Below are 11,263 nucleotides of genomic sequence, written 5' to 3' on the forward strand. Positions count from 1 at the left end.
TATCAATCTGTTGTTATCCAGTCTTATCAATATCTTATCAGTAATAAACAAAGTAAATAAGAACAATGTACCCGATAATTAATCTGAATTATTTCTTTTTAATTAGTTGCATTTAAACCTTGGTGCATTGTAGTTGATAAAACAGTTTTCTAAACCTCAAATGTCATCTATAATATCATCATTTTTAAGTTAATGAGAATTAATGAATGATGTATATCTCAAATTGAAGCTAACTATTAATTTTAATACAAACTTTAATACTCTGGGCGATTTTTTAATAATTGCCGTTTATTTTTCAAGTTAAAATCGAATAAATTAAATAATTTAGAGCGCCATCTAGAATCTAAGTGCAGCATTACTTAATAACTTTCTATTTTACTCATTTATGATCAGACCTAATTATAAACAATTATTAAATATCTTACTGGAGGTGAGTGACTTTAGCGAGATTACTTTGGTGAGTTTACTTTTATCTTTTGTAGAGTGATTTTAATGAATTTTAATTAATATTCATTTTAGCGAGTACAAACTGCATAGAATTTGTTCAAATTCCGTTATCTTATATCTTTAATCTTATCGATATCTTATCAGCAACAAACAAAGCAATTACAAACAAAGAATTCGAATATAATTAATCTAAATTATTTCTTTTTATTAGTTGCATTTAAACCTTGATGCATTCTGGTTGATAAAACAGTTCCCTAAATGTCAAATGTCATCTAGAAATACATCTGTGACTTGTCAGTTTTAAGCGTAAAAGATTTCATGGTTAAATTGTTAAACTTTAAGAATATAAGTGTATGGGCGCGTTTAAATTATTGAAAATCGTTCGCGGGTGGTGTAAGTGTGTTGCATTTCCGGTTTCGTTAATAATAAAAGAGAAACTGGAAACATAACCTTTCGTCACTTGCGACTGCGCGTTTTAACTGAACCGCCAACATGGAAAATATCAAATTCGCGTTGCATTCGCCCGTCGGCCGCTGCTTTGTGATTACGTCGGGATTAGTTGTTGATACCGCACGAAAATGCCACCGCAAAACGTAGAAAATTCCGATAAAAGTTACACGTTAAAAGAAATTAATAATAAAATGCCTTCGACGATACCATCGAACCGTTCCAGCGAACAACTGGTTAATTCAACCACCTCGGAGGAGCCTTCCGAAGAAAACGTGTACACCGATGTTACGTTAAGAGATATCAAATGTAGGGATTGGATTATTATGTTTATTTTGTGTTTCGTCAATCTTATTAATTATATGGATCGATTTACATTGGCAGGTTAGTACAATTTTTAATTTTTTTCCTCATACTAAGTTATATAACCATGTGCACTCTAAAATCGTACGAGATGAATGAAAGTTGCATTAAGTTTTTCAATTTTAAAGATAGACGGCTGTTTTTGGTGTTTAATGACAGATAAAGTGTCAAAAGTATTTGTTTAGCGATACTTATTGTGTAACTTTGGTTATCTTGAGTTTTATATCTTGTCAATAATATTCAATTTCATAAATTTTTTTATTTACTCATCTTTCTATAAATACTATTTTTACTACGATGGATGATCAATTCTAAATCCTTTTATGAATCACGATACAAATTAACATGCGTTTTATGCAAGTAAGGCAACCTTGCAAATCAAAATGAACTAAAAAAAAAAAAAACAACAAAAAATTGATACGTCATTTTGACGTTTCTTTTTGTGATAATTGTCTAATTGTGATTTTTTTAAATTAATGAATCGTAATCAAAATGAAATAATTGGGTTAAAAGATATTAAATGTACCATATGGGTTCACGTGGTGATATTAATCTACATTAATTTGGTGAATTACATGGATCGCTTCGTTTTAGCAGGTAAGTTTTGAGAACTTTTTCAAATACAATTTTAAAGGTTCGTAAATAGTCTCGAGATTACCATCTCCCGGTTTAAAACACCACACAGTGAACCCCTTTATGATATTGTCCGGACCTGTTTAACAGGATTTTTGAATCTTAAATTCCCACCTTTGTGTCTTACTCGTTTGAGATGTTAAATATTTTTCTCTTAAATTCTATTAATTGTAGTTATTATCTTAAACGGGCTTAAACGGTGTTGTGGAAGTTTCCGTTTTAAAATGCAATAACTTATTTCACACTTCGATGCATTTTGAGTAATTTTGGGCAAGGTACCAAGAATTCGTTGCTTAATACATAACATTAAGTTACTTTTAAGTAACTTTTATCGTTATTAATCGACGTTGATGTTGATTTTTCGTTTATTCTTGGGGTTTTGACCTTAAAATGATAAATTCGTTTGTATCACCAAAACCGCAAGGAATACCCTTGTATTAGGTCGGAAATAGGTTGGTTTTGGTAGAGAATTCCGTGTTACGCAAGCAAAAGTGGAGTGATTTTTATTTTTGGATCGCTCACGAGACCGTAGCATTGAAATAAGCGGTATAGATGGTCGATAATGGGTTTAAAGTACTAAGGTGTAACTAAAACCCCACTAAATAACCTATAATTAAAAAAGAAAAATTTTTAGGTTATGTTGATGTCAATGTCGAATTTACCTTCTTAATTATTACCTAGTAATTATGAATCATTAAAAATCATAATAACGGTTTTAATCTCTTTTTATACCTTAAAAAAATCGTACAGAAAGGTAATTAAACTCCAATTTGAATCTTAAATTTAATTTTAAATAAAATTTGTTTAGGTTATGTTAATTTTAATTCTTGAGACATTTTTAAGCTAAAAAAAATGAGTTATTATTTTGATGGAAGTTAAATGAAATTTACTTGTTGAAATTAAATTCAAATTAATTATGATTAGTTTATGAAAAGAAATTGAGAAATTCATTGAAACAACTATAAATTCGTTGAAATTATTTTAAAACGTCAAATTTAGTTTCTAAATGATACCACCTTTTTTTTTTTATAATAATAACACAAAAAAGAATCATTTTTGCACTAAATATCAGTTTTATTTTGTTACTTAACTTGAGGTAATCATTAATTTAAAGACTTAAATTGTCCTTACTATTCAACGTTGATTTCTTTCGAATTGAACGTGCAAAACGTTTTGAATACGAAACGGAAATAGTTTGGTTTTTTTTTCGTACGAACTGTCGCACCTTTGCATAGTTTTACATTTTAGTTTCATTCACATTTTCACACAATGCAGAACGCAATGATGCATTTTTCAAATGTTTTAAAAGTAAGGTTAGGTTTGTCTTCCAAACGTCATATTTTTCTTTCAATTTTTGACGTTCTTGTGAATCATAAAATATTTTTGTTCGAAATATCGTGTTTTCGTGACGTAAAGGATTTTCTTCGCGTCATTATGACGAAAACCACCACGTCCTAGGTTTATGATACTCGAATTCATTCTAAAATCGCCTGATGTATAGCGTAACCAATAGCGGGAGACCGCGTGGCATCACATGACGTTTTCTCTCACCTGAGCCAGGTTAACAGCGCCCCCTCTTATCGCGTTCTAGGTATTATTGTGTTTGTGCTATATTTTTAAATTGTAATTGTTTACGAAACGCAACGTAACAGATAATATAATTGTGCGATGACACCAATAAATATTAATTTGGATTATTATTTTTTTATGTTGGTATACAATTTTATATCGGTAACGTTACTCCTGTCAAATTTGTATTTGACGTGTGGAATGACACATCACTTTGTTGTTAATTTTTTTTAAATAATTCTGGGAATAATTTAACAAAATGAGCGTATCTTATTGAGTTTTGGTTAAATTTCCATAATAATAAAACATCACGCCACTGATAAAGCGATTTATTAATTTTTTCCACGAAACAATGACACGTTTGATTTAGTATTAATTAAAAAAAAAGGATTAATTTTGTTTGTAGTATTGATTGTTCATCACTTTAAATTGCGATAAACACAATTATCTGCGACATTAAAACCTCCCAAGTGAAGCGATAAGAAGTGCTTAATTGAATCATTACAGCGAATCAAAGATCTAAATTGTTTGTTTTCAGTAAATAAACGCGTCTGGTCGAGACAAGTTGTTGTAATCGATTTATTTAGATTATTATAAAAGAAGTAAATATTTATAGAGACGATTCCGTTACGTTGCAAATGTAAACTTGGCAATGACCTGAAAGAGAAAAAGTCTTTCGAGCCGAGCAAAGGACACAATCATACGAGGTTTTTTATTAATATTTTCGGATGCATTATAAACAACGATTAACTTCAAGTTAATCGTTGTTTATAATGCATTTATTCGAAAATAATAATGTTAATTACGAAACGTCATTTTGACATTGATACTTTCAAATTTTTGATGTTTAAAAAATGTTTAAACATTTCGCTATTTGTTTATTTTAATTATTAAAATTAAATAAAAATTGGGCGATTAATCGGACGATTTCATTAATCGTTATTTATAATGTATTTATTATAACTGAATTCATGAGTTGAAATTATTTTAACACGTCAGATTTAGTTTTTAAATGATACCAACTTATTTTTTTTTCTTTATGAATTTAACATTATTAGTACAAAAACGTTATTTTGACATTTGCCATGACACTTTTTTCTTTACCGTGAATATCGGTAATTATATAAAATTGCTCAAATATCATTTATTGTTTTTCTAGGACGATTAAATCAATTAAAAGGTGAATTTTAATTTGAATAATTCTTGTTTGTGTCGTTATTAGAAATACCCAGGTGTGAGTTAACCAACAAATCCCATCTGTTGGATAAATCGTTGAAGCGCACACCTGGTATGCTCTCTGTTAATAGGACGAAGCACTTTCGTGTTTTTAATGTAATACGTGGAATTTATAGAATGATTTAAATTGGTTTTCATCATTTTCCAACCCCTCAACGTTAACAGGCAATTTCCTCGCCCGCTGTTAATAAATATTTCGTTCCCTTTCCATTTCCCATCGCCCCTAAGATAATATTATTGCAGACAGCTACCGCGAAATGCAATTTACACCCCACTAAGTAAGCAGATGGAGTTCCCACAGGCAACCCCATTTAAAAGGGTTCGATAAATACAAAAAATTTCGACGAAATATGCACGAAAAAAGGTCAGCAACATTAAAAGCCGTTTATATTTAACTCGATTAAGTTAAATTGATGACAAAGAAAAGGATTACCGAGTCTTAAATTAAAGAATACTTTGTGGGTGGAAATAGTTAAGTATTACAACGGGGATAAATAAGGCTTCGTTTAAGACGTTTATTTCGAGGATTAATCGCTTTTAAAAATAATAAAAAGCCAAAATTAGTTTCTACAACATAAAACGTAATTTTGACATTTGACATGACGTTTATTTCGCAGTGTCACATTGACGTTTATTGTATTTTCATTTAAATTGTTTTATTGAACAAACTTTAAATCTGTTACATGATATGCGTGCCATGGCAAATACGCACGTGCTAAATGCGTAATTATCTTTGAAAGTTTCTAGTCAAACAAGTTAAACTACACGACTATTCAATTTATTTTAACAAAACAACTTGATTGTAAGAAAATAAATCAAAAAAGGACTCTCCCATGAACGAATCTTATTCATTTGATTCAACTCATTCATCTTATTCATTCTAACGAAAACTCAATGAATGTTTTATTTTCAACATCCGGGTTTCAATTAGAACATCTTTATTTATTTATTTTTACTTTTGGTTGTTTGGATGCGATGAATTAATGCAAATCCACCCAATTACTGTTAAAAGCGCCTTATATAGTGGGTTTTACTGGTTCTCCTACGCTAAAACGTTTCTAAACGTTATTTTAAAGATTACAATCAATTGATTTTGGTGCATTCTTCGTTGACCTGGAGAAAAGGTTCACTTGAATATTTATAGGAGGTCGAGAACCTACTTTTGTGTCTGCGCGCTCATCTCATCCATATTTAAATCGGAAAATTATCATCGAAATTGGTTCCTCTCCAAGCAAAAAGAGTAAATCTTTTTTTTTTGGTACAAAAATAGGGTTTGAAACTCACTAACGAAGCATTTGGAATTCCCTCTTTGTCGTAGTACCTAAAAATAATAACACAAATAAAGTTAATTAATTTTAACCTTGAAAAAAATTACCAGTCATTCCGATTGTTTCGAAAATACTTGATAAATTTGAAATTGAGTTAACAAGTATTTCACAAAGAATTCCTTTTCCATTAACGTTACAGTTTTAAATTGCAATTCATTTCCAACATCATAGGGGTTCCGATAAATACTTTATAATTAATGATCGTAATTGTTTGTTAATACCCGGACGTTTCAACAAAACCGTTCAATTCAGGACATTTTAATAAGCATTCTCTCTTTTAGAGTGGTCGAATTGTACGCATCCGGGTTTGAAGTGCTCTACATAATCCTTACAATAAAAAAATTGTCTCGCTAAATGCATTACTTGTTAACACCTCCCACGACAATCACAATTTTTCTTATTTCAATTAATCAAACTCAATATGGATAAAGATGTAACCTAAAACATAAAAGATTGTTCTAAATTGATTTATTACAAATTCTTACTCATGAAGAAATTATTATTAAAAATGTTCATCGATTTCTTAACCTATTTTTTTAGCTGTCATCTTGAATGACAACAAAAAAAAAATAATGTGTAGCTAACTATTTATTTTTAATTTGTTACTTAAATTCATTTTATTTTAAACAAATTGATTTAAAAAAAACTTATTTTTGTTATAAATAATTAAGTTAATAAAAGATTTTTATAAATAAATTAATTATTCATTAATTTTGTAACCAACTTTAGTTACGATTTCAAGTTACAATTAAAAATCGATAGATGGCGATTATAATGTCATTTTTTTATAAATTATTTATTAATAAATAAACAATAAAGGTAATTTATCACTTGTAAAACACAAGGTATTGCACAAATAGTGGAAGGGTCATTAAAATATATGACTCACAACGAACGAGTATTCTAAAAATAAACTGCAGACGATCTTTTTCTTTCCAACGTGAGTGTATGTCTGAAACGTTGTGTACACTCACCCCTTGTTGATGTTTACAAAACATTCTTTATTGAAGGATCCTTCTAAAACACTTCACCTTTTTTGTGTTTAAAAAGCCCCTTTAGTTTTACTTTCACCTTGAAATTTCAACCCAAAAATAATGTATTATTATATATTAAAATTGTTTTAGGTATCTTGGAAGATATTAAAGAATACTTTGAAATAAGAGATGATTACGCCGGGTTACTACAAACCAGTTTTATTCTTAGCTACATGTTTTTCGCACCGCTTTTTGGCTTTTTGGGCGATAGATATAGCCGGAAATGGATTATGGCATTCGGTGTGGCGATGTGGAGTATAACAACGCTTTTAGGATCGTTTATGACCGTAAGTTGCATTTAAATTTGAGTTTTATGGTTATTAAAACGACTGTTTTAGGATTTCGTGTGGTTTATTGTATTTAGAGCTTTAGTTGGAATCGGCGAAGCAAGTTATTCAACAATAGCACCGACGATAATAAGTGATCTCTTCGTTAAAGATGTTAGATCGAAAATGTTAGCCTTTTTCTATTTTGCTATACCCGTAGGAAGGTAAATTCACCTTTTTGTTTAAATTTAACAATTATTCTTATTATATTTATTATTTTTTAGTGGTTTGGGTTATATAATCGGTGCTCAAACGGCGCATCTAATGGGTTCTTGGCAATGGTCGTTACGGGTAACGCCAGCTCTAGGTTTATTAGCAGTATTATTAATAGTATTTGTGATAAAAGATCCGGTTAGGGGTCAAAGCGAGAATAGCGACATGGTGGTGACACCATGGAAAGAAGATTTACAAGAACTTTGTAAAAAGTAAGTTATAATTTAATCATTTAATCGATAACTTAATCATTAAATTATTTAGTAAAAGCTTTATGCTTTCAACTGCGGGTTTTACCTGCGTTGCTTTCGTCGCTGGTGCCTTAGCTTGGTGGGGACCAAATATTATTTACCTTGGGATTCGTTTACAACCAGGAATGATTGATGTTAAAGAATCAGAGTAAGTTTTTTTTTTATTATAACTCAATTGAATTTATGTTAAAAAATGGACCGATAAAGTACGTCAAAGTATTTTGATGTTATTAAATTATTTTTATAAAAAATAGCGTTGCTTTTACGTTCGGTGTGATATCGATGATTTCGGGCCTGATGGGGGTCCCTTGCGGAAGTTTCTTGGCCCAACGACTCCGCAGCAAATACGAGCGAGTTGATCCGTATGTGTGCGCATTCGGTTTGATGGTATCGGCACCATTAATTTATCTCGCCCTCATCGTTGTTTCCAAAAGCACCGTGGCCTGTTATATTCTCGTCTTCTTCGGCGAATTCTTCCTGAACATGAACTGGTCCATTGTAACCGATATTATGTTGGTAAGGAAGGGGTTAAGTTCAGGTTGATTTATTTTATAATCACCGGTTATTTGATTTAATTAAATAAATATTCGTTGTAAATGATGTAAATTTGGTGATTATAAAACGAAATCGACGATGGTTTAAATTTTGTTTCAGTTTGGCGTTTATATTCGGAGTGATAACGATGTTAGCTGGGATCGTGGGTCTCTCGTTGGGTTGTGTTTGCAGCAATGTGCTGATGGCGCGTTACGGTCGCTCTGATCCGCTGATTTGCGCGTTCGGATTGTTTCTTTCCGCGCCACTTATTGTGGCCGGTAGTTATGCAACCACTTGGAATTCACCCACAACTTACGTTCTAATCTTTTTGGGACAGGTTATGCTCAATTTAAACTGGGCAATCGTGTGTGATATTTTGCTGGTAAGAAATTAAAAAAAGTTTATTAAAAATTGACTCAAAAAGAGGAGATTTTATTTTCTTTCGAGTGTCTGCCGAGCTTTTTTTTGATTTATTAAATTAGTTAGTAATTTAGCATGCACTTTAGTTGTTTATTGCTTTATAGAATGAATGTGAGCTTTTCTTTGCTTTATTAAAAACCATTTCATCATTTTTATTTAAATTAATTCTGAGTCTAGTTTCAGTTTGATAAATCATTAACAAGCATTTCAATCGACTCATAAATCAATAAAATGCATGTTATTACCAACATTCTTAAAGAGTTAAGTGCTAATATTAATTCCTAATCATGTTATGACACTCAAATCAACGTCATCTTATTTTTATGTTTTATCCTTGAATAAATAAAATTTTGCACAACCTTTTGCCCAGCTCGCAAATTGAGATCAAAACTGAAACCTCAAAAGATTATTTTAAACGACAAACTGAAACATGGGTCAGCTAAAAACCAATAGATTAGAATTAGTTATTTCAATTTCATTAATAAGATATTTTTTTAGTATGTTGTTTTACCTACGAGGAGAGCAACAGCTGCAGGCTTCCAACTCCTCGTTTCTCATGCATTGGGCGATGCGGGGAGCCCATATCTTATAGGAGTTGTAAGTTATTTATTCCTTATTTCCAGAAATATGGCAACCAAAACGTAACCTAAAAATTAGGAATAAATCAAAAAAATAATTATTTAATTAATAATTTTACCATTTCGGTTAATAAATTAATCATTTTTAGTTTGAAATAATTTGAGGTTAAGTCACTTTTAAAATGATTGACAACATTGTAATAATTAAATGACTATTTTAGCTTATTTAATTTTAATTTATAATTTATTGATTAAAACGCGTTTTATTAACATTTTTTAAAGAATAAAGTTTATAAAGCAAATTATAAAGAAATTAATTATTAAAAATTTCGATTTAAATTTTAGTAAAATAATTTTAGGTTGGTATTTAGTTATGTCGCTCTCAATTTGACATCTAATTTTTAAAATTTCTTTTAATTTAAGTCTTTTTAGATCTAAAACCAACTTAATGTTAAGTTGGAAAAAACGTGTTTATTAAAAGAATTAGTTAATTAATTAATAATTTTCCCATTTGATTTATTAAATAAGAAATATTTCTTTAATTGAGGTTATGTTTTAGTTATGTCACTTTGACATCTAATCTTTATTATTTTAATTTATTACCTTTTTAGATATCTGAGGCATTGAAAATAGCATTAAGCGGTTGGGGAAAATCAGCGATTCAACCATTCGATGAAGTGATTGAAACTACAACAGCTTTATCAGTTACAACACCAGAACCTCCGGATTACGACAAGATGTGGATACAATTTAGAGCATTGCAATATTCTATTTTTACGACGTGTTTCGTGGAAGTTTTGGGCGGATTTTTCTTCCTTGCGACCGCTATTTTCATTGTTAAGGATCGGAAAAAAATCGATGATACGATTAAAGGTAAAATGTTTGATATGTCAAAGTTAATTGTTAACCAATGATGAATAATTGATTTTTGTGCTTTTCTTTAACGTTTTAGTTAATTTTTATGTCTCCGATTGAGTGTAATAAAACTTTGTTCCGAAGCTTAAATTAACCAAATCCGCTTAAAAGTATATAAACTTTTTTTTTTAATCCTTTTAATTTAGATACTCTATCAAAAAAGCAAGTCGAAGAATTCCCACCGGAAGCTGTAGTCTCTCGGTACACCAGAAATGGATTTGAATAAGCTCTCCCGTAGTTTGTACGTTTTTTCTTTCTCAGACATTATTCACGAAGGTGTTGGACACAAACTCTATTTATATTAACACAACAAGAATGAACTATTTGTTTAGATTTGTCTGTTGTTTAAAAACGAAATTAACCTTTTAAATGTGGGTGGATTGTCTCGAATTAGTTATTAAATTACTTGATCCCCTTCTTTTTAACTTACTAATTTTGGTTTGTTTAATTTTAGGCACACGAACGGATCCGGAACGACGCAGTTTAATGCCTTGATGTGTCAACGAAAATTGAACTGGTTTATTTAAGAAAAATTATTGAGAAATCAAGTTGAGGAAGTCAATTAAATATATAAAAATTTTAAATTATATTAAATCTTAAAGTTTATTTGTATTCCGTGAATACAAGGAAATGAGATTAAGCTGAAATCGACATATCGGCACCGATTTCGAAGAAAACTGAGTTGAGCTTCCGGATGGTTTTGTTTGTTTGGTTTTTTAGAGTGTTAATTAAGGAGAGATGTCTTAAAAATAATCCCATTATTTATTCCTGGTCTTTTATTGTATTAATTTAAGACTGAAACCTGTACATAATTAATGAAATCGTATATTTGATGAGGAATCATTTTTGAAATCGTTTTATATCTATTTTTCTTTTTAAATAAAATAAAAGTTTAAAGATTAAAGAGGTTTTATTTATTGTTTTAAAAATATATTTATTAGTTGCTGAACTAGTTCTAACCAAAGAATG

The 11,263-nt window shown here is 30.0% G+C and overlaps 1 protein-coding gene across 5 annotated transcripts; it reads left to right on the top strand.

Annotated features, from left to right (window-relative positions):
* The first annotated feature begins 519 nt into the window (after positions 1–519).
* Positions 520–11,198, top strand: LOC111426167 (Protein spinster). 5 transcript variants are annotated; one of them, XM_023060557.2, is made up of 10 exons: positions 520–1,278; positions 7,148–7,344; positions 7,396–7,547; positions 7,608–7,808; positions 7,861–7,995; positions 8,102–8,363; positions 9,300–9,398; positions 9,991–10,252; positions 10,441–10,535; positions 10,749–11,198. In XM_023060557.2, exons 1-9 carry the CDS (start codon positions 1,026–1,028, stop codon positions 10,518–10,520), a joined length of 1,641 nt encoding a protein of 546 aa, XP_022916325.1. In that variant the 5' UTR covers positions 520–1,025; the 3' UTR covers positions 10,521–10,535; positions 10,749–11,198. The 5 variants fall into 5 exon arrangements, with proteins under 5 accessions (XP_022916325.1, XP_022916324.1, XP_071051758.1 ...); XM_023060556.2 differs by lacking the exon at positions 8,102–8,363 and adding an exon at positions 8,502–8,763; XM_071195656.1 differs by lacking the exon at positions 520–1,278 and adding an exon at positions 1,743–1,854.
* The last annotated feature ends 65 nt before the right edge of the window (positions 11,199–11,263 follow it).

Source organism: Onthophagus taurus, chromosome 5, assembly GCF_036711975.1.
Source record: "Onthophagus taurus isolate NC chromosome 5, IU_Otau_3.0, whole genome shotgun sequence".
Taxonomy (NCBI): domain Eukaryota; kingdom Metazoa; phylum Arthropoda; class Insecta; order Coleoptera; family Scarabaeidae; genus Onthophagus; species Onthophagus taurus.

Coding starts and splice junctions, on each gene's coding strand:
- LOC111426167 (XM_023060557.2), top strand. CDS start 1,026: ATGCCACCGCAAAACGTAGAAAATTCCGATAAAAGTTACACGTTAAAA. Junction 7,345..7,395: donor TTTTAGGATCGTTTATGACC/GTAAGTTGCATT, acceptor CGACTGTTTTAG/GATTTCGTGTGGTTTATTGT. Junction 9,399..9,990: donor GCCCATATCTTATAGGAGTT/GTAAGTTATTTA, acceptor TTACCTTTTTAG/ATATCTGAGGCATTGAAAAT.